This window comes from Pseudocercospora fijiensis (assembly GCF_000340215.1).
Source record: "Pseudocercospora fijiensis CIRAD86 unplaced genomic scaffold MYCFIscaffold_1, whole genome shotgun sequence".
NCBI lineage: Eukaryota > Fungi > Ascomycota > Dothideomycetes > Mycosphaerellales > Mycosphaerellaceae > Pseudocercospora > Pseudocercospora fijiensis.
The window spans coordinates 11,077,797-11,098,929 of NW_006921532.1; the positions used below are offsets into that span (position 1 = coordinate 11,077,797).

At 52.8% G+C, this 21,133-nt stretch overlaps 10 protein-coding genes across 10 annotated transcripts; 5 read left to right on the forward strand and 5 right to left on the reverse strand.

Annotated features, from left to right (window-relative positions):
* MYCFIDRAFT_128488 (uncharacterized protein) lies at positions 1-594 on the forward strand (the record flags this gene model as incomplete). Its single annotated transcript, XM_007923979.1, has 1 exon — positions 1-594. A coding segment is annotated over one exon (594 nt), but the record flags the coding sequence as incomplete, so codon positions are not given.
* Positions 595-2,322: 1,728 nt separating this feature from the next.
* MYCFIDRAFT_213731 (uncharacterized protein) lies at positions 2,323-5,902 on the reverse strand (the record flags this gene model as incomplete). The annotated part of the gene is made up of 6 exons (XM_007923980.1): positions 2,323-2,664; positions 2,718-4,763; positions 4,898-4,903; positions 4,962-5,056; positions 5,591-5,693; positions 5,803-5,902. 6 exons carry the CDS (start codon positions 5,900-5,902, stop codon positions 2,444-2,446), a joined length of 2,571 nt encoding a protein of 856 aa, XP_007922171.1. The 3' UTR covers positions 2,323-2,443.
* Positions 5,903-6,339: 437 nt separating this feature from the next.
* Positions 6,340-7,363, forward strand: MYCFIDRAFT_87031 (uncharacterized protein). Its single transcript, XM_007922496.1, has 3 exons — positions 6,340-6,667; positions 6,775-7,014; positions 7,085-7,363. Exons 1-3 carry the CDS (start codon positions 6,651-6,653, stop codon positions 7,242-7,244), a joined length of 417 nt encoding a protein of 138 aa, XP_007920687.1. The 5' UTR covers positions 6,340-6,650; the 3' UTR covers positions 7,245-7,363.
* A 2,623-nt stretch (positions 7,364-9,986) lies between these two features.
* On the reverse strand, positions 9,987-11,831 carry MYCFIDRAFT_50223 (uncharacterized protein). The gene is made up of 4 exons (XM_007921878.1): positions 11,705-11,831; positions 11,465-11,496; positions 11,210-11,368; positions 9,987-11,147 (listed from the first exon to the last, which is right to left on the reverse strand). Exons 1-4 carry the CDS (start codon positions 11,727-11,729, stop codon positions 11,028-11,030), a joined length of 336 nt encoding a protein of 111 aa, XP_007920069.1. The 5' UTR covers positions 11,730-11,831; the 3' UTR covers positions 9,987-11,027.
* A 598-nt stretch (positions 11,832-12,429) lies between these two features.
* On the reverse strand, positions 12,430-12,831 carry MYCFIDRAFT_185851 (uncharacterized protein; the record flags this gene model as incomplete). Its single annotated transcript, XM_007923981.1, has 2 exons — positions 12,430-12,679; positions 12,743-12,831. 2 exons carry the CDS (start codon positions 12,829-12,831, stop codon positions 12,430-12,432), a joined length of 339 nt encoding a protein of 112 aa, XP_007922172.1.
* Positions 12,832-13,250: 419 nt separating this feature from the next.
* MYCFIDRAFT_89955 (uncharacterized protein) lies at positions 13,251-14,098 on the forward strand (the record flags this gene model as incomplete). The annotated part of the gene is made up of 3 exons (XM_007923982.1): positions 13,251-13,505; positions 13,649-13,882; positions 13,973-14,098. 3 exons carry the CDS (start codon positions 13,251-13,253, stop codon positions 14,096-14,098), a joined length of 615 nt encoding a protein of 204 aa, XP_007922173.1.
* Positions 14,099-14,545: 447 nt separating this feature from the next.
* MYCFIDRAFT_78596 (uncharacterized protein) lies at positions 14,546-15,515 on the forward strand (the record flags this gene model as incomplete). Its single annotated transcript, XM_007922333.1, has 4 exons — positions 14,546-14,607; positions 14,660-14,894; positions 14,947-15,360; positions 15,411-15,515. 4 exons carry the CDS (start codon positions 14,546-14,548, stop codon positions 15,513-15,515), a joined length of 816 nt encoding a protein of 271 aa, XP_007920524.1.
* Positions 15,516-15,788: 273 nt separating this feature from the next.
* MYCFIDRAFT_206403 (uncharacterized protein) lies at positions 15,789-16,038 on the reverse strand (the record flags this gene model as incomplete). The annotated part of the gene is made up of 2 exons (XM_007923984.1): positions 15,789-15,898; positions 15,939-16,038. The coding sequence occupies 2 exons, from the start codon at positions 16,036-16,038 to the stop codon at positions 15,810-15,812; spliced, it is 189 nt and encodes a 62-aa protein (XP_007922175.1). The 3' UTR covers positions 15,789-15,809.
* Positions 15,789-17,832, reverse strand: MYCFIDRAFT_213734 (uncharacterized protein). The gene has a single exon (XM_007923983.1). It carries the CDS (start codon positions 17,769-17,771, stop codon positions 16,068-16,070), a length of 1,704 nt encoding a protein of 567 aa, XP_007922174.1. The 5' UTR covers positions 17,772-17,832; the 3' UTR covers positions 15,789-16,067.
* On the forward strand, positions 17,162-20,307 carry MYCFIDRAFT_87026 (uncharacterized protein). The gene is made up of 3 exons (XM_007922495.1): positions 17,162-17,992; positions 18,557-18,594; positions 18,660-20,307. Exons 1-3 carry the CDS (start codon positions 17,770-17,772, stop codon positions 20,262-20,264), a joined length of 1,866 nt encoding a protein of 621 aa, XP_007920686.1. The 5' UTR covers positions 17,162-17,769; the 3' UTR covers positions 20,265-20,307.
* The last annotated feature ends 826 nt before the right edge of the window (positions 20,308-21,133 follow it).

The following is a 21,133-nucleotide window of genomic DNA, read 5'->3' on the forward strand; positions in this document are numbered from 1 at the left end:
ATGACTTACTGGGGCTGCTGGTCCGATCAGAGCCCAAAGACACTTCCAAACATGGCATACACCAGCAACGACAACACCATTGAGAAGTGCACGAAGACTTGTGCCGATGGCGGCAACACCATCGCCGGTCTCGAGTACGGCACTCAGTGTTTCTGCGGCAAGTCGCTTGGCTATCTTGCGACTCAAGTCATTGAGAGCTCTTGCTCGTTCACTTGCCCAGGCAACTCTACCGAGACCTGCGGTGGGAGTGGCCGCCTCTCACTTTTCTCCAATGGCCGTCCTGTGCTTCAGGAAGCCCCCGGTACGCCGGAGACTGTAGGCGACTTCTATTATGTCTCTTGCTACACAGAGCCGAGTAATGGTGCTCGCGCTCTCGCCGGAAAAGGCACGTCGAGTAACTCCATGACGCTCGAGACCTGTGCGAACTTCTGCTCATCTTACCAATACTTCGGCACTGAGTATGGCAGTGAATGCTACTGCGGCAACAGCTTTTCTGCTGGAGCGAATCGAACCAGCGATAGCGACTGCAACATGCTGTGCTCTGGCGCCACCAACGAATTCTGCGGAGCTGGCGATAGACTGACTGTCTACCAGAATCCAGACTGGGCGGCAGGCTCGAGCAGTTCCTCATCTTCTATGACGACTGCGGCATCGTCGACTGCATCTGGTTCTGCATCAACTCCCTCCTCGAATTCTGTCTCCTGTCCATCCTCGAACAGCACCACCGTCACGTCAAATGGCAAGGACTTCGTCATCGAGTGCAACACAGACTACTCAGGTGGAGACCTGACCTCGGTGAGTGTCAACTCTTTCAAGCAGTGCATAGATGCCTGCGCGGAGAATGACAAGTGTATCGTCGTCGCTCTGTCTGGCGCAGCTTGCTATCTGAAGTCGAGCCTGGGTTCTCCTGTCACTAATGGGGTCTCGGGAGCAAGACTGATCGTTTCGTCTTCTCCCAGCTCGAGCTCGTCAAGCACAAGCACTGGTACCACGAGCGGTTCAGCCACATCCGCCATTTCGATCACCGGCACCTCCACTGACACATCCACTATCATTTCCAGCACTACAGGCCCGTCTTCTTCTGCATCGCCTACCGCAATCAACTGTCCGGCAGCAAACAGCACGACCTACGTTTCCAACGGCCTGTCATTCCTCATTGAGTGTGGGATCGATCATGAAGCCGGAGACATGAAGGTCGTCGTTGTCAGCAATCTGAAGCAGTGCATCGATGCGTGCGCAAAGACCACTGGCTGTGTTGACGTCTCATACACATCTGTCTGCTATCTCAAGTCGACGCTTGGTAAAACAGTATTCAGTAGTGGTGTCAATGGTGCCAAACTGATCGAGACTGCTTCCACGTCTACCTCGACGACGTCAATGGCAAGTAGCACTTCGGCTTCATCCTTGACGACAGATGCAGAGAGCGTAACAACCACACTCATCACAAGCACAACATCATCGTCATCCTCTCTATCTTCATCCTCCACCGCCTCGGATTTCCAGACCACCTCAACCTCCTCCTCCCCACCAACCACCTCCTCCACCTCAACCCTCTCACCTCACTACACTCCCCTAAGCTGCTCCCCCAACTCCCCCACCAAACACACCCTCCCAAAATTCCTCATCTCCACAAAATTCAACACCCCCCAAACCTACGCCTAAACCTGCACATCCCAAAACTAGGCACAAATCCAGCGGCACAGAATAGGTACGGTTCCGGGTGTCCACCACCCCCTCCACCACCCTCCGAGACGAAAGAGGTTGATGATGGGGGAAGAAGGATTTGAGGGACGGGGAGATGGGGTAGAATAGGCTGTAGAAGGGAAATTGGGGGGGGGGGGGGGGGGGTCTGTAGTGATGGGACCCGAAGGAGTGATTACATCGAAGAATAAGGAAGCCTGTACAATGTATCAAGCGCACTGCAGGACATCAATAGGTAGATCACGGACCCACACCATCAAACCATGAATCTGTTAGTACTCCTCCCATCTCCCTCTCCCCATCATCTCTCGTTCCCAATCCTTCCAAGATTCCCAAGCCACATTCCGACCATCGAGAAAACATAATAACACACCTTCCTTCCTTCCTTCCTTCCTTCATGCAAACACCACGACCGTCGTCGACGTCACGAAAACAACGACTACTCGAAACAGGACGGGAATCCTGCCTGACGAATGCGTGCAGGTTTACATGTAGAACTACTGTCCGCAACTAGATCCATCATATCATCGCGTACCTCTAGCTGGTAAGAAGATTTCACATTTGCACGGCACGCCCGCCTACCGAGAGCAAAGAAAACTTCGAGGAGAGCGAGTGTAACGTACTTTGCAAATCTCTGTTCGCGTCTGAACAGAGCCGCATTCATTCTATTTAATAAGGTATAGGTAATTCGTACGCGAGGTCGGTTTGTGTTATATATATACCCTGCCGAGCGTTCAGACCATCATGGCAGAGTCCAGCGACGCTGCTTCAGCGCCGTAAAAGCGAAATGTGTTCCCACCGTACCTCGAGCTCTGTTCCCGATCCACTTTCCAGCTTCGGCGCCAGAAACAATGTACTTCGTGCCAAAAGGGATATCGTTCTGGCCGTCTGTTAAGAAGGCATGCGTGGTGTTAATGATCGCTTGCTGGAGATCAGTGCCGGCGATCGAAGCATACATTATGTCTTTGCTGGACGTCAGTGTCTCGTACATGACGCGAAAGGGTTTTGGTGCTTACTCCAATCGGTCAGAGCCCAGTTGATCCCCCGGTCGCTTTCTGGTCCGGCAAAAGCGAGACCGTACTCCTGGATCTGTGTAAGGTAGAACGCGGACTGTTTATCCCACGCCTCCTGCGGGAATGTGCTTAGGTTGAGGAAGACATCGGAATACGCTGGAAACAGCACATTCCAAGTGTCTGTGTCGCCATAATTGTAGGTGAAATGTGTGCTTGTATTGACGCTCGCACTGTTAAGACCGAGAGCTTCGTTGTAGATGATCTTCGCGTACTCATCAGCTATGTCGGCATATGTGTCATTGCCTGTCAGAATTGCAGCAGCTTTCAGACCGATCACTGATTGTATTGCCAGGCCTGTTTGGTTAGCAGTCGCTGGAATAGCATCAACACTAATGAGCTGGCTTGGCGGGTAGAGAGAATTCGCGACGAGGTAGTCCGCCCAGCCTGGAAGTAGCGCACTGTATTCCTTAGTGAAAGAAGTGTTCCCGGACAGTTCCTGGTAAGCATAAAGTAAGATGAACAGGCTCGACGTCTCGAAGAGTGGCATATGCTCCTCATTGCCATCGTCATGACCAGTGGCGTTGGGATAGTGCGTTCCAATATCATGTATGACATACTCCAGCGGCCATCTTCCGGAGGCAAGGTAAGACAGAATTGGCTTGAAGACCAACTTGATATATTCCGGATTTAGATTGACAAAGATGGGCCATGACTGAAAGATGAGATCGACTGTGTTCACATTGCCATCAGAAGATATCTCTTTGAGGAACAGAGAAGGTTCTGCACTTTGGTCGGCGATTGGGACTGTCAGCTCATAGGCCGCAAAAGCTTGACGGACGCTTGCTTCGAGAATGTCGGCGTACTGCGCACCAAATTCGTTGGAGACAGACTCTGCTTTTGAGCGGATGAGCGTGTCTAGCGCTAGCGAGTACAGCTGCGCCGCATTATAATTCAAAAGGAAGGCATCAATTGCTTCTGGAATCGTTGGCCATAGTGTCCTGTGGAAGCCTGTCTGTGCCTCTCCCAGATATTGAATCGCAAGGTCGCGCTGAAAGCCGATGAAAAAGGTTGCGCTGCTTGTAGCACCCAAGTCTGTCGCCACTCCGGCCAAGTCATCACCCGAGCAGCTTGAAGAACCCGCCGAGTCCAAAGCGCCATTGTTCGCAAAGGTCGAACAAACATTATCTGCCGAATCACAAGCAAAAGTTGTAGCATTTGATGTTGAAGCGCCGAACAGTATAGATCCCCATGTCGCCATATCGTTGACTTCCGTGTAGGAAATCTCATCTGAATTGTAGAACCAGAAGAAGCCAGCGTTGTTGCTGCTGGTAGTAAAGTTGAGAGCAGCAGCGCCATTCTGTGCTGTCCAGGTTTGATCGATCGCACTGAATACTTGTATGCTCTTGCTCCCGTAATCGCTCGTAGCATTGACAGTAAGATAGGAATAAGGCAGAGATTGAAGCGCATAGTCTTCCGAAGCTGGGTAGACTGGTGAGAAGAAGTCCAGGACAAAGGTGACGTCTCCGGCAAGGAGCTCAAAGTACGTATGGGTAGAGGTGTAGCTCACGCCTTTCGTGGTCGCACGCAGAATGTCGCTGGTCAGGCCCGATGGTGCATTCAGTAAGGCGTATGTGGTTCCATCGACTCTCGCAAGAACAGGCCAGTTGAGGTTGGATGTGCCCGTCCAGAATTCTGGCTGTGCATTGGCGATGTCCCAAATCTGATCACTGGGCAGCCAAGCAGACAGGTAGGGGCTTTTAACAGCGAGTGGGTACGAGGGCAGGCTCGCATTGCTGAGGGTGACAGTGTGTTTAGGAAGAAAGGCGAATATCAAAGCGGATAGAAAGCGCACATAGCCAAACAGACCCATAGCGACGGACGGGAGACTCCAGGCGTCCCATGCTGCGAGGGAGGAGACATCTTGTATGTCTCGCGTGGCCCATCGAAAGCACAGCAGCGAGATCGCCCAGAAAGCACATATTGCCAAGGTGACTTTGCTAGTCGATGGGGCGTGTCGTGATCGGAAGTTCATGGTATTGGCGTGCACGTCTCATGCCCAAGCAGTAGGTAATGATAATATTGCTTGACTTGACATTGCTTCAAAGTGTGGTTCGTGCTGTGGAGACCTCGGAGGGGTTGCGCAGGTGAGCGTGTGCCGTGAAGGCGTGATGTGTGAGACCCACCTGTGCCTGTCGATCGGGAGCAGTCTGGGGTGTCGGATGGAGGGCGGGCTGGCCGCGAGCGTACGAGGCTGCAACGACGTGCTCTTGCGACATGCTTCACTTGTGCATGTGAACACATCCTGACCGTTCACGGAAACGTGGTGGATGGCAGCGGAGGAGCTGCTGACGCGGTGCAATGCTATGGGCACGCGGGCAGAACGTGGAGACAGCCACCACCACCGGGCCATCGCACCACTGCCGCCGTAGAACGAAACGAACCATCATCAGCAACGCAAAGCCGAAAAAGCTCGGATATGATTGGATTTGGGAGAAGAGATTGAAGCGGAGATGGCCACGACGTGGTAGGCACCGCAGAAGTAGAGCAGAGGAATATTTGGAGACTGTGCGAGCAGCATATGCTTCGAGGGCATCCTGCCGACCTGGGCGTTGAGCGGTGAATACGCATGTCCACCTCACGAGAGATCGTGAAGCGCTGGTTGCTGTTCCGAATCACCATGTCCATCAAGACAAGGCACTCTACCTTTGCGCTGTCGACATGACCTCACCGTATTCTGACCACTCCATTCTCATTGCCAAACTCTCCTTCAGCAGACCAGAGCTCGCTTCCGACACACTGCTTACACCAAAAGACGCCCTTTGGATCATATTTCTTTCTTCCTGATGCGCAAAAGGCGACTGTAATTCTCGCCAAACTTGGTCTTCTGCCATTCCGGCTCGGTTGGGTCGGATACGCTCATCTGTGCACCTGTATCGGGCTCGATATTGCGGAGGGCAGCTACTCGAACGTCTCGTAAGTCTGTCGTGACGTTTGTCAGATATGTGCAATTCAGCGGCAGCCAAGATCGAAAGAGGACTGGATACTGTTAGTGAGCTCTACTCTTTCCAAGGACCATTGGGACACTCACCAGCGTGGACGTAAGACTTCTGCCAAGCAGGTAGAACAGCATTACTACCGCCAGCAATACCCTGGACAACCTGAGGTGCATTCGGAGCAAGAGCCACCATATGGCCGAGCGGTGGCCATGGCGGAGGTGTGCTGATTCTTCTGCGTCGAATCCAAATACCCCATGACACCTTTCTCCGCCAACACCCCATCCTCACCCCCTCTCATCGCCCAAAACAACTGGCCATACTTGTAAGGTATCGCTCAAGCTGTGGTCATGGCTTGTCTGCGAAAGTAGTGCTCGTGAGCCGTTCTGCACTGGTGGACGAAAATCGAGCCTGTGTTGTAGGAATATGGTGACAGTTGAGGCTCATGCCAACGCCAGCGCCATTGCGAACAGTTCTGCAGCTTGCCAAGCATTTCGTCAGTGAGTGGGGTCAAAACAAATGCAGGCCCAGCCCAGCCCAGCCCAGCCGACGTGCCAGCCTCGCCTCGCCTCGTTCACTGCAACGTCTACGTCTACCACACACGCATACCGCTTCGTCAGGCAGGCAGAACTGTGTACGGCCTTGTCGACGTCCTCTCCGCCCTTGCGCCAGTTATCTGCAGCTCGTAGGCTCGCTTGCGCCGACCACGCGGTCTTGTCGGGACACGATCGCCTCTAGAGGCTCAACGAGTCAACCACATCCAAGCTTCTCAATATCTCCGTCACCGTCTCCGTCATCGTCTCCGTCCCCGTCTCCGCAAGTTGAAACTTCGACTTCGAAACACCACAGCACCGCGCGAGCTTGCGGACAGACCGACTGCCTCAAGCTTCCATTCCATCTGCACACGCGATAGCGCTCCGCTCGAGTGCTTGACACACCCACCATGTCGGGCGAGGCGTGGTATGTCCGAGCTCCAAAATCTCCTACAAACACTGCGCAAACAGCAGAACGCGTGCAGTATACGTATACACGCAGGATATTTGGCTGATCGCAGGTCTCCACGTCAGGTTGTTCCTGCTCGCCGTCCTTCTCAATGCCGTCAATCTGTTCCTGCAAGTCTTCTTCACCATCATGTACTCCGATCTCGAATGCGACTACATCAACCCAATCGATCTCTGCAACCGCCTCAACATGTACATCGTCCCCGAAGCCGGCGTCCACGCATTCCTGACCATCTTGTTCTTGATCAACGGCTACTGGCTGCCCTTGCTGCTGAACCTGCCGCTGATCGCTTGGAACGGAAAGAAGTAAGTCGAGCGGATGGGATGCATGTGCAGCTGTGCGCAAATGCGACGGCATCTGACAGTGTGAACGCAGGATCTTCGAGAACCAGCACCTTCTGGATGCGACAGAGATCTTCCGAAAGTTGAATGTGCACAAGAAGGAGTCCTTTATCAAGCTGGGCTTCCACTTGCTCATGTTCTTCTTCTATCTCTACTCCATGATCGTTGCTCTCATCCGAGACGAAAGTAATTAGAAGAAGCCGCTCCTTCACATGTCTACTGCTCTGACTCGCGCCTAGGCGGCCCCGCCAAGAACGCCAGACTCCCGCAATAAGCGCGGTCATCATCATGACGGGCGGGCAAGCCGAGAAGCGCGGCCGCCGGGGACTGCGGAGGAGAAATCGAGAAGGACATAGCAGACCAGCGCGATCACGGCCGGGACAAAGACAGTGTGATGAAGTGATGATGCTACACGAATGGACACACGACAAGATGACACGACCAAGACCGGACTGCGCATGGCATGGGGGCAAGAATTGTAGCCAACTGCATAAGCTACACCTTTTTCAGGCAAATACAGTGCGAGATAGATTGGAATTGCTGATGATACCCTACGATTATTGTCAAAAGCTTAATCAAACCAGTTCATACCTTGGCAAACTTGTACAACCACAGCGGCCGCTCAGGCGTGGCATTTGACATCAAGTAAGAGCAAGGTACGTTAGCAAGACTCAGAGGAAAGCCACTGACCACAGAAGTCCTATAATTCATCCTGGGCATCTCACCACTAAAGCGAAGATGATCGGATGCCTTCAAACCCGAAAAGAAAAGCGGCAGCAGATCCCGACTAAGCGTTGCTTCATCTGAACGCGAAGCAGACATGATGCTCAGCTTCATCGAGCAATGTCTTCTTTTTGTGGATGATAGCTGACATTTTCTCACTTACGGAGCACCGTGTCTTGGTCAAATTTCTCTCCAAGCCGCGCAGCACATCGGGCTAGGCGCGAGGAATTTTTTGACTTCCAGCTGGCGATCATAAGAGCAAGCATAATAGCAGTGCCTTGAAGGTGAGTAAGGTATCTTCGCAGAAAACTCGGGATTTCATTCTGTTACTTTTCAGTTTCTGTACGCGCCATACTCGCAGGAATCGCTTATTACAGCTCCTCGACTCCTATGACGTGCTACGGGGGATTAAGGATGATGTTTGGAAGGAGGATTTGGTGCTAAGATAACACTGCATACACGAGTACTTCTGGAAGGATGTCCTCGTGAATGATGGTGCGTGCCTAGGAGCTGTTTTAAGTAAGACGCTTCACCCTGTCTTCTGCCGTATTCTATCTCCCACTATAGCGTTGAGAAAGAACACTTCTCTGACTTCAGTGCCACGGACTACTTACTAGAGGCGAAGTGGGAGCCGAGTGAGGATGGCAAGTACTCACTCGATCTCAGAACCTACGGTACTACAGAGGGAAGCAAAGACAAAGCAGCAAGCGCGTGGGGTGAAGTGGTCATTTTCTTAAGCGTGTTCCTTCAAAAGTGTTTCTAAGCGCATTGCGACACATGGTTGCGAGTACCTAGTATAGGGCCATGACCATACTATCGCGAAGGAAGGGAGAGGGAGAACCAACGTCACTGGGCGCCGATGAGAAGGGACGAGCGCCCTGGCCTTGATGGCTGCGGCGAGATCGTCAGGCAGGCAAAGGTATGGGTCGCCGCGTTGCTCATCGTTGAGTGCCCAGTATCTGCCCATCACGCCTGCGCGTCCCAGGCCGCGACACAGCTTCACAGGATCAGCATCCTCCGTGGCGTAGTCATATTCGACGTCCTCAAGCAGGGGGCCCTTCTTGTTGCGAGTGGCGACCCAATCGCGGTCCGCGCGCGGCATGCGCGCAGCCAACAAACTCTTACACCGAAACAACACACCCGCAACCTCATGCTCATGCTCATGCTCACCAACCAGCCCTCATCTCATCTCCTCAAAAAAAAAAAAAAAACGCCACGCCCCCCTCCAACCAACCCACCATAACCTCCAGTCCAGCCTCACCGATCTCCGAGCGATCACGACCAGAGGATGTGGATGTTGAACATCATAGGTAGCTTTCTTTCCACACGGCAGGCACGAGGCTCGGAAAATTCTTGGCTTTTTTTTTCTCTCTCATTAGAGGAGGTTGGATTTTAGGCCACAGAGCAGAGTTGAGTTCTGGTGCCGATGCCGATGCGGAAATCCAATCGTAGGTGGAGGGTGAACGGACGGACGGCCGGCGTCGCGGACTTGGGGAGAGTGGGATGTATGGAGGCTGATTCGAAGGCGGCGTGGGTGGGGGAGGAGAGGGGTGGGTTGGGGGTAAGAGGATGACAGTAGGTGAGGTGGTGTCGACGGGTGATTTGGCGGTAGGAGTAGTGCCTTCGTTCACACTGTGCGAGTCCGACTCCGCGCGCGTGGTGGTGTCAGCCAAGCAGAGCTCGGAAGCGAAGGGCTTGTAGTGCCTTGGGAGGCGGGAGCGGGAGGCGGGCTGGATGTGAGGCATGATGGATGCAGTTCTCTCTGCTTCTTGGATCCAGATGCATTTGCGAGGCGGTGGCGAGAAGGTCGGGAGCGGGATTTCGACTGCGAGGCATGGTGGTGTCAACAGCGCGGAAGCGAAGCGGTGGCGGTGGTGGTGGTGGTCTCGCCAAACGTGTGCTCCAGGTATATTGCGAGCAGGAGAGGGGCTAGCATGCTGGTGAGGTATTGCTCGCTCACCAACGAGACGAGCATGATAATCGCGCAGAGAAGGTGACGTCCAGCGTACACCGAGTTCGAGATCGTGCGCATGGTGTCCATGTCTGGTGGCGAGAGGAGCAAAGCGAGTTGGTGTGGTGTGGTGTCGCGGAGGTGGTGCTTGCTGTTGCTGTTGCTGCTGCTGCTGCTCAGATGACTGTAGGACGAAGAAGAAAAGGTTAGAAGAGAGACAGGAGGCCCAAGGATATAGTATTCCAAGGAGGTCCATGCGGGTGAGGTTCAATTGTCGCTATTGTGCCTTGAGTGCACTGTTGTTGGCTATTGTTTTTGGAAATTACTGAACTTCCCAACGTTACCACAATGGCGTCTGGAGACTGTGGTGAAAGCGTAAGTTCTTCTTGCTATTGTGAGCTGCCCAGAGGAGAATGCGGCGGAGGACGTGTGAAAATGCAGTTCGCAAGCTTGGGTATGCAGCGAAGGCTGGTGAAAGACATTGCTCAATTCCGCAGACTGCTATACTTCCTAGGCAAGACGGAAGCAGCTCTCGACTTCCATACCCAACAACTCTGTCGTTGCCTCATTTCCGACTTCGAGGGCACGGAAATATCTCATCTGTGCGGCGGGAGCGTCGAAGAGCTCAATCCTACCCACGTTATCTCAACCACTCTCGCAGAACGAGAGCATGCCAGGTTGAATGAATCAGATCCTTCACTCAATGGAGTTTAGATGCCCTTCCGTCCCCGAGCTGAAGCCATGCTACAAAAATCTCGCCTGGCACTTGTTGTAGGTCGAGACAAGTAGGGTCGGCCTGTTGTGGGACTTTCTTATATTGTCGCCATCAATTGAGGTTTTAATCCGATTCTGCTTGAAAGCTGTTCCAAGCTCTTGGAGTCGCATGTCGCGCTTCCCAAAGATGCCAATAATGTTCAGATTATGTCTCTTGACATCCTTCAGTCCTCCGATATGATATTGCCGAGACGGAACTGTCACTCAGTCTAATGTCTCGGTCAGTATGGCCTCAACCTGGCCTCTTATACCATCACATGCTGTTCGCGTGAGAAAGAGAAAAAGGCAGAAGAGAGAAGATCTGATACACTCAAGGTCGTCATGGACCCGAAATCCCTAATGCAAGAACGTGATATAAAACAGAAGCGAACCATTCGTAGCTCGTGGATCCCATGGCGCATCGTACGCCATCGCAAGCTCAGCCCCGGAATCTAGGTTCGTGTATAGGTAGTGGTACAAGGTATGTCGGCGGCCGGCCGACGATGCCGCGTTGGGGCCATCACCACCTCTCATTACTGCCGTCTCTTCTTTACTTCGTCTCGTCCCGGAGGAAGGTGATCAGGTCATTTCGGTCCTTGGGCTTCTTCAAACCACCGAAAGCCATCTTGGTGCCGGGGATGTACTTCTTTGGGTTCTCGAGGTATTCAAACTATGCCGGTCATTAGCTTGTTGCCCTGAGGCAAGCTGAAATCCGCCGAAGCGTCTCCATACCAGTGTGCCCTCGTCCCATGTAATGCCCTTTTGCTTGTTTGCGTCTGAGTATGAGAAACCCTCGACCTGACCAGTCTGTCGACCGAAAAGACCGTGGAGGTTTGGTCCAATCTTGTTGCCCTCGCCCTCCTTCAAGTTATGGCATTGTGCGCATCGTGTCTGTACTGCCGTTAGTCCGAAGTCCGGTGGTCCCGTTTGCGCAAGGGGCTCGCCCGCCGAGAGCATTTTCTCGCGACTGTAAGCCAAATTGCGTACCTTGAAAAGGTTGGCACCCTTCTTGCTATCACCTGAACGATCATCAGTAAAGCTCCTTGAAGCAGATCGGCTAGAGGATTGGAGAGGGCGTCGGAGTCGCATTTGCGATCAGAAGTCATTGAAAGGTCGCCACCTCTGTGCGAAGCACTCCGCATGCGTGCAGACCCTTCAATGGCTTCTTGATCAAGTCGCGCCACTCCGAGAAAGCTGAAGATGCAGTGGCAGTCAAGAGGTGCGTACCGTCTGAGAAGCCGTCCTTGCCCATTGTGTCTGTTGGACTGGTTGTGCGGTGGTGTGGAAGGGGTTTGGATTGCGGAAGCGGTGATAGGGAACGTAAAGTGGCGTAGGGTGGATTGTGATGGTGTGGTAGGGAAAGAGAAGGGCAGATGATGCAGCCGAGACGAGAGAGAAAAGTATTATGGGAGAGGCGATCCTTGCAAAACAGCCTCCTTAGCCGCACCAATGGGCGTTGACTTAAAGGTACGGTGATTCAACGATAATTCTACGGAACGCAGCACCAGCCTGGACGCTCGCCTCAACGCCGCATCCAGCGCGTTCTTTTGCACATTTGCTGTCTGATTTACGCTTCCATCGTCCTCCAGTCCGTCTCGCAGTCCGTCACAGCTTCTTCTTTGCCTCATCGACAGCTCGTAGCTCCCATGTGCTCCTAAACCTAATCTGACCGGACAAGGATGTTCTTTCCCATGACGTTTCCCGAGCGTGGCGTCTTCGCCTTCAGTACGGAGGATCTCGAGTTGTAAGGAAAATTGCGTCCGTGTGATATGCCATCCTACGCCAATTTGAGATGCATATTTTCTTAAGCGGTGTATGAACAGAGCCAATGCCAACCTTTTCGATCCTCTTTCGTATACTTCCTTATGCCAACTTGCCATTATCTCTAATGATTGTTGTCCCTTTACCGATTTTGCGCGTAATCGAATGTCGTTCCTCTTAGTATAACTATATTATACAGCTGCCTCCTTCAACCCAATAGCACGGCGAAAGCACTGACGTCTTAGCGTAGCGCTTCCATAGGGATTCTCGCCGACTGCTCTAAGCAAAGTCGTTAGACTTGCTTGCGAGAGTGTTGCGATAGCAGCAGGTGTAGCGGGAAAATTGTCAATTGGAGTATTTGTTGTACTTCGTAGCGGTATAAGAGCATGGTCGGGCGCCGCAATCTGTGAATTGGCGAGGCGAGCAAGGTTGTTGGCATCGCTATCACAGATTTATTAGCTTAAATCGAGCATCTAGAGAGGGATAAGTAGTAGAGCTTGTAACCTTATAGAGATGCGTACGATTAAACGCTCTTCCATACCCACTATCTGCTGCTGGATCTGTTGCATCTGCTGTTGCATCTGCTGTTGCATCTGTTGTTGCGTCTCTTGCATCTGTCGCAACTGCTCCTGTAGGCCCTGGACTACGGTCAAGATCGCGCCGCCGTTGTCTACTGCGGGCAGGTTTCTGAAGCGTCCAAAATTGTTCGCAAAGGTCTGAGACGCCTGTACTAGCTCGTCGAAATCAGGCTGGGGATCGTTGATAGCTGCCATTTTGATGAAGTGCCGGGTGAAGCTTCTATTACGCGCTACTGATGTAGTAGTAGAGCTTGTATACTAAGACGTGAGTGCTGCTGTTTGTTGATTGTTGATAGTTGACTGTAGAACGCAAGCGTCGGGCGGTAGCAGGCGCCGCTAGGCTCGATCGGAGCTTCCCCGTTCCTGGACTACGGAGTATCCGAAGCAGAACTTGCAGTCTCGCGAAACCTGCACGCTGCTACGCCAGCACCAGCATGGCCAGCATGAAGAAGCCCTGGGCAATAGTTGGTGCGAGCAGAGGAATCGGCGCCGAGTTCGTGCAACAGCTTCTGGACAGCCAGCACAATGTCATCGCAACGACACGGAAAGCGATCGCTGAAGAAGCCCAATCCCGCTGGCCGAGCGATGTGAGGCCCTCGATCTATGATCTAGACATTCTTGGCGAGCCGAGCATCAATGCTTTTGTTGCGAAACTACTCCAAGATGGTGTCCAGCGAATAGACTATCTCGTACGTAGTGCCGGAGTGCTGAAATATCCGAATGTGAGGACTGACTGAATGCCACCCCGATTGCTTTCATCTCGAGCGACTCTGGCTCTGCTCAAGCATTTCGACCGGAGGAAGATGGATTCGCTGCATATGCGGCGTCAAAGGCTGCTTTAAACCACATGCTGAGGCACATGGCGGCCGAGTTGCAGCGCAAGAATAGCACGACCGTTGTAATTGCTCTTCATCCAGGAGAGGTGGCTACAGACATGGCGAACATCGATCTGGGCTGGGAAGTCGTTGGACAAATGACTCCAGCGGAGAGCGTGTCTTCGTGCATTCCGGTAATCGAAAGCAAACATCTAGATGACAGCGGAACTTTCTGGACATGGGGGGACAAGGTAAGTCTACTCTCTCTCTCTCTGGTGCTGTAGAATTTGCTGATGAGTGGTAGCCATGTCCTTGGTAGAAGTTCTGGTTGGATTCTGTAGGTGCTTCACAGACTCAGACCTCTCATCGCACACAGTGAGCAGGACGACTTCACCGCACTTCCTTCCCTCTGGCTCACAAAGAATCGCGCCTCGAATCTCAACGCAATGGAGAAGCTGCAAATCTGAGTCCTGGCTGGGTACTGTCATTCAACATCAGCGCAGTAGGTTGCATCAGTGTAGGGCTGGACATCGCCCCCGAGCTTTTGTTCTTTCTTCTTGTGCTCTTCCTTGCCTAGATCCTCACTTCCAATCGCACTGTGGTGTGATATGCTCTTCATTACATTACATGTATCGACTCCGTGAGAAATTGACACTTCATCATGCCTTCCACTTTTGCGCTCTCACCGGTCTCCTGCCCTGGCTTAGCTTCGACCTCACTTGATGAAGTGAGGCAAGTGCGGCGCAACACTCCGCCTTTTAAACTTCCAAATTCGCCTCTACAACTTGCTTGAAACACGCTCGACAATCAGTCCTCTCAACACACTTCATCACGCGCCAGGACAACCACGTCGGACCACTTCCATTGCAACAACACTCTCAGCCAGCACCACTACTGACCTACCAATCGCCACCATGCCCGGAACGGTTTGCTACAACCAGCACACCGTGGATGCAACCAACGTCGGCTTTTCCGAGTGAGTCGAGCTATTTCCATGACCACTTATGTACCAGACTGACCAGTTACAGCATCAAATGCGACCGATGCAAGATCGTCAAGAAGGTCACGGCTTTCGCTAAGAACCGCCTCCCTCAGCTCCAAGATGCCGCAAAGCGCCCTGGGTTCAACTCGACCAAGACCGCAGTCATCACATGCATGGAATGCACCCCGCGCTCGCGCACCGAATTGACTTGCTATATGTGCGACAAGACGAAGAGTCTCGACAAGTTTCCCAACACCCAGCGTCGCACCCCTGACGAGGCGGTAAGCATGGACCAAGCTCACTCCAGAGTTGAGTGCTAACGACTCCCCACAGATGTGCTGGACATGCAAGAACGAGCGCGCCAACTTCGAGCCTGGCGCCGCGGATTCTGACATGTCCTCCGGCGGCAACAGCGACACTGACGACGACAGCGGCGAAGAATACACTTTGGAGAATGTCATTGACAAGACGGCCTCAGTGTCTCTCAGCAACGGCACAGCGGCCACGTACTCGTCTCGCAGCACCGGGGGCGTCCAGGTCAATGGCAGCAGCATCGCCAACACCAGCACCCGCGCTTCGAGCACCATTGGCACCAGCGTCACCGCATCTACTTCTCTTACTCCTCCAGCCGTCTTCGACCGCAACGGATATGGCAACCCGGGTGCTAAGAAGGGCCCTGCTTCTGTAGCGAGCTCCGGCGCTGGGGCTGCTGACCCGAAGAAGTTTGCCAAGGTGAAGGCAAGCAAGGTACGTCGAGAATTCACGCTCTCAATCGCGATTCATGCTAACGTATTCAGAATCGCAGCCGTATCTTCTACGATTTCGCAGACGACGAGCGTCAGCAGAAGGCTGTGGGCAACGAGGAAGAGGATCTCGAGGCCGCTAGCTCTGACGAGGACTAAATGGTAGCACGTACCAATTTCGACAAGAGCATCGAGCTTGGAAGAACACTGCAGCAGGCGGCAAGCAGGACCACGGCATGAGGTCACATTCAAGGCTTGGAAGAACACTGCGGCAGGAGGCAAGCAGGACCACGGCATGAGGTCACATTCAAGACTTGCAAGCCTATCTGAGGTCTCACCATACACACCGACATGCCATTGAGCATGGAGCATACATACAGGCCACATTGGCCACGACTAGATTACCATGAAAATGAGAATGTTTCTGACTTTGCTCTTCAAACTTTTTGAACATTACCGTAATAACCTACGCCGCCAATGCATCGCTCTATGCATGCTAACTACTAAAAAGTGATGCAAATGCCCGGAAAAAAGCACATCACCTCACTTGCCAAAAACGAAAATACGAGAAGAGTTCTCCACAAACTTTTCCTGCGCCGTGGCGGGGGGTATCATCTATTCCTTCCTTCCTTTCTTCCTCCTCTTTTTCAAAATGAGTGTATGCATGTCCAAGCCAATGCATCAGCCGTCAAAAAAAACATGTGCATGATTTCAATCATCTTCCTCATCCTCATCCTCATCAACCATTCCCGAAAGACTTTGTAACCCAGCCCAAAGTTCTTTCCAAGCGGGTTTCCAACGTAGATCAGCAGATTTTAAGGTTTTTTCGTCTTCTTCTTCTTCTGCTTCCTCGACGTTTTCGTAGGGATCAAGAATGACTGAGGATGCGGAAGTTGTGATTGCGCATTCGTCATCGAGGTCGGGATTGGAATGCTCGTCATCGTTGTTGCAGAGTAGGTTGTCCTCTTCCTCCGGGATGTAAAAGTCGGAGGTTTGGGTGGAGGTTTCGACGTAAGTGAACGTAGGGGGAGAGGGGAATTTAGGTGGTGGGAGTGGGAGTGTTGCCGTCGTACCATTCAAGGTGACGGGTTGCACTTCTTCTTCTCCTTCGCCAGAATTGCTGTCCATGCGTTTAATGGTCAAATTGGTAATGCGGCCGCGGGTTTCGCGCTGAGTTTCGAGTTGCCACTCGATCTCTGGGTCGGCGTTGAGAAGAGATGTGGAAGAAGCGGTCGGAGATGTTGTGATACCGTATTTACTGCGTCGGTGTTTGAAACGTGCTGAAACATCTTGCCAATCCGAGTCTGTCCGCCAGCGGTCCAGCTCGGATAGAATGCGATTCTTCTTTTCGCGGCGCGCTCTTTCTGCTGCGTTCGTCGGTGGTCCGTCATCTTTCTCGTCGCGGAGCTCTGACATTTCGCATTCTAGTGCATTCATCTGGAGCTTGAGAAAGAGCAGTTCGCTATATTCGAAGCCGAGATCCTGACGCAGGCCTTCGTTTTCAGAACGAAGCTGTTCGATTTGGGTGTCTTTTTCTTCGATCTCCACGCTGTGAGCCTCATTCATCTCCTTGACTTCGTTGTGGCGTTGGCGAAGCTCGGCTGTGACACTGCTGAGGTTTTCAAGAAGTTCTTGCGTACGGAGGAGCAGCCAGTCTCGCTCGGCTTTGTAGTTTTCGGGTGTTGTTTGATCATCGCTGAAGACCGCGCTGCTGTTGGCGCTCTGAGTCGATGGTCCACGACTGTGGGACGGTGCCTTCGCAGCTCCATCCTGTTCCGACGACACTACTGCCGAGTCTTCAATCTCACCCGGCAACCTTGTCTGAGAGTGCAATGCGTTCAGCTCCAACTCTATCTCACCCAACTTCTTCTCGACGATGTTTATTGATTGGCGCTGATGTTCGGAATTGTCGCGCATGAGTTGCGCCTGCAATTTGTTCATCCTGACAAGCAATGCTTTCGTTTCATATGAAGGAATGGCGTGGTTGTGGTTGATGGAAGATCGCGCGTCGTCCGAGAAGTAATCCGAGAAAGGCGAACCTTGCAGTGAAGAAAGGCTGTGACGTGAGCTTTTCGCAGGTGTAATTGGCGCATTATTGTTCTTGGACTTCGCCATTGTCGAAGGGTAGCTTGCAAATCGTGATAGCGGGCTTCGGCTGCATTCGCTCAACGGCGGGGATGTCAAGCTGCCCAGACTACTGTTCTGCGCGCGTCGATGCGCTCGTTTCTCCGTGCTCAAGACAGGAGCTCTCGGAGTGTACGAGCTGTTAAAGCGCGTATGCTGCGGCTTAGGGCGCTCGCGCTGGTGGTAAATAGAAGAAGGACCAAAGGGAAAGTGCCAAGCAGGCAAAGAAGGACTAGGTGAGGGAAAGGGAGAGGAGGAGTGGTTAGTAGGTGAAGTCGGCGACGACGACATGATGGTCGAGGCTCCCAAGAACAGGTTGTCGAACCTGTCGGACGTCCGCTGCGACTCTCACACTAATAACCAACACCTCACTCTGCACCTCGAGACTCGAGAGGGCGTTGCGGATGAGGAAAAGAAGGTTGGCGGTTGGCGGGATGATGCGTGGAAAGCCGTTGTCACGCTGCCAAGCTATCCAATGTCGTGCATGCGCCAATCATCGGAAGATAGCGCACGTGTGTCTCCACCAGCGTTGCACAGGCGTCGAGGGCTGTGAATCCGAGGATGTTGGTTGCGAGAGGAGAAAGGCGCAAGACCACCATATCAAGTTGGTCGTACGTCTGGCTGCTGTGCTACCCTCATCAGCGCTATGGCCCATGGGCCATAGCTCTTTCAACCTCAGGTCAGGGCACGATCATCATGGTCAAAGCGGAGTACCTCTTGCAAGGCTCGGAGAGCTCCGCGTGTTCCCGAAGCTCTTCTGGACTGCAGCATCATTTCTGCCGTACCGTACCACTGCTAGCGCTGCAGCACAACACGTGGAAGCCTTTGGATCATACCAACCACACCACACTGCGCCTCCGTGAAATGCGAGCCTTGAAAGAGCTGAAGTCGCCAGAGCCACGGCTGCACACACGAAACAAAACATGAGCTCGGCAAAGCCCGGCAGGCTGAAAGAGGCATAGTGCTGCTGTTATTGAAATATTGGTCGCGGAGCTTCAATAATAAGTTACTCACACAACACCGTCGATACCCATGCTGGTGGCAGTGAGCCCTTTTGTGTTCCTGACATCACCCAGGCCTGTGCCATAGCAGACTTGCAGAGATGGCGCCAAATGTGAGTAGGGAATTGTGCTAGCAATATCTGCTTTGGCGGTCAAGCTGACATTGGATTACTCCCAGATTGCCGTCCAGCCATCATTTGAAGAAGTCCAAAAGATCGTACAATCGACCAAAGGAAAGGCCAATGCGCCCAATCTGATACCTGTGTGCACATCCATACCCTCCTCCCGACTCACTCCTTCCACGATATACCTCAAGGTCGCAGCCAAGTCGAAGCTGTCCTTTCTGTTCGAGTCAGCTGCAACCTCAGAGACCATTGGAAGATACAGCTTTGTTGGTGCGAATCCGCGCAAGACACTCGTATCTGGTCCGAAACATGGACTCGAGGCGGATCCTCTGCCTCAGCTTGATAAGGAGCTTTCCCAGTACCGCATCGCAGACATCTCATCTCTACGTCTCCCGCCTCTCACCGCCGGAGCGATTGGATATGTGGGCTATGACTGTGTAAAGTACTTTGAGCCAAAGACGAAGAGACCCATGAAGGACATCTTGGAAGTGCCAGAGAGCCTTTTCATGCTCTATGACTCGGTAGTTGCGCTCGACCACTTCTCCCAGAAGGCCGTGGTGATCAGCTATCTCCATGTGCCGACAGGCGAGTGCTCGGATGATGCGCTTCAAGCGGCGTATGACGAGAGCAAGCAAGAACTTGCAAAGCTGGTGCAAGTGTTGAAGAGCAAGGAGACTCCAGAGGTACCGCAGAAGAAGATCAGGTTGGATCACGAATATGCCAGCAACATCGGTCGTGAGGGATACGAAAGGCATGTAACTCGGCTGAAGAAGCACATTGTGAAGGGCGATATCATCCAGGCCGTTCCCTCACAGCGCATCGCACGGCCGACCGATCTGCACCCTTTCAACATTTACGAACATTTACGCACTGTCAACCCTTCGCCTTACCTATTCTACTTGGACTGTGAGGACTTTCAGATCATTGGCGCCAGTCCAGAAGTACTTGTGAAAGAGGAGGCTGGCCGCATCATCACCCATCCGATCGCAGGTACTATAAAACGTGGTACGACACCTGAAGAGGACATGGCACTCGCAGACACACTCCACAGCAGCATCAAGGATAGAGCAGAGCACGTCATGCTCGTCGATCTGGCAAGGAACGATGTCAATCGCGTATGCGACCCGTTGACAACAAGAGTGGACAAGCTTATGGTCGTTCAGCGATTCAGTCACGTGCAGCATCTCGTTTCTGAAGTGTCAGGTGTACTCAGACCGGGCCAGAATAGATTCAATGCTTTCCGCTCCATTTTCCCAGCCGGCACGGTCAGCGGCGCACCCAAAGTCAAAGCGATGGAACTTATTGCTGAGCTTGAGGGCGAGAAGAGGGGAGTCTATGCTGGCGCAGTCGGCTACTTCGGATACAACAGCGTTAATCCTGCTACCGGAGAAGAAAGAGAAGGCGCAATGGACACATGCATTGCATTGAGGACCATGATGACGAAGGGCGGCGTTGCATATCTTCAAGCCGGAGGTGGCATCGTATTTGATAGTGACGAGGGGGAAGAGTATCAGGAGACCATCAACAAGCTTGCGGCGAATATGCGATGCATTGAGCAGGCCGAGAGGATACATTTCAGTGAGCAGCAAGATGTGCTCTCGAATGGTGCAATAGACGCTGCTCAGACAGGACCAGCTAAGGTAGATATTGCTGGTTAGAGGTCAGCACTATATCTCAATCGGATTCAAGAAGATGTGGCACAAACCCATTCCAACTGGCCTCCTCGTGTATCATTCCCTCGCTCCACCGCTTGTACAGCGCAAACGCCCGAGACTTCTTGCTCATCTAATCGTGACCTTTTCTCAGGAGGAGAACAGCACAACACAGTCGCCGCCTGCCAAGATGCGGCCAAATCAACAATCCAGACATCATGTTGTCCACCACCTTCGCATTCGCCCATGACACATTTCGGCCCGTTCAATGCTTCCTCTGCGCCTACGGACTCGCGGCTCAACTTTGCAGCTGCTGGGATACCGCCTGGGGCTGATGCACTTGTCTTCATAGGCCAAGGGATTTGCGTCCTTGTAGAAGGAGCAGTGTGACGTAGAGCAGCGAGAGGTGGTAGGAGTCGTAGGTACGCTTGGGGGCCTTCTCCACGAAGCGACGAGCGATGTCAGTATCTCCGACGTCCTAGTAAGCGCTACACCAGTCCATGTATCCTCAGCTACGTTCGTGTAGCCAATCTTGGAGCTTCCATGTTGATCTTCTTTCTTGAGCTGCGCTCTCTCTTCTCGCAATCTCTCACCACGACGCTCCCAGTTCGGCAGAACTGTACAGGCATGCCCTTCAGAGCCTGCAACACCACACTGGCATGGAGCGGGAGCGATGGGAGATATAAGCGATACCAACCATACTCGAACGCAACGGCTCGCGGACCGCAAAGTCGCCCATTGATGCTGAACCGTATAGAAATCACCAGGGAAACAACGTTGGCACGGAGCAACAAGATCGTCGGAAGTACATCGTCGGCTCCTCAAGCGTGAGAGCTACAACCTCAGGCAGGGCATCGGCACGAAGGATCGTAATC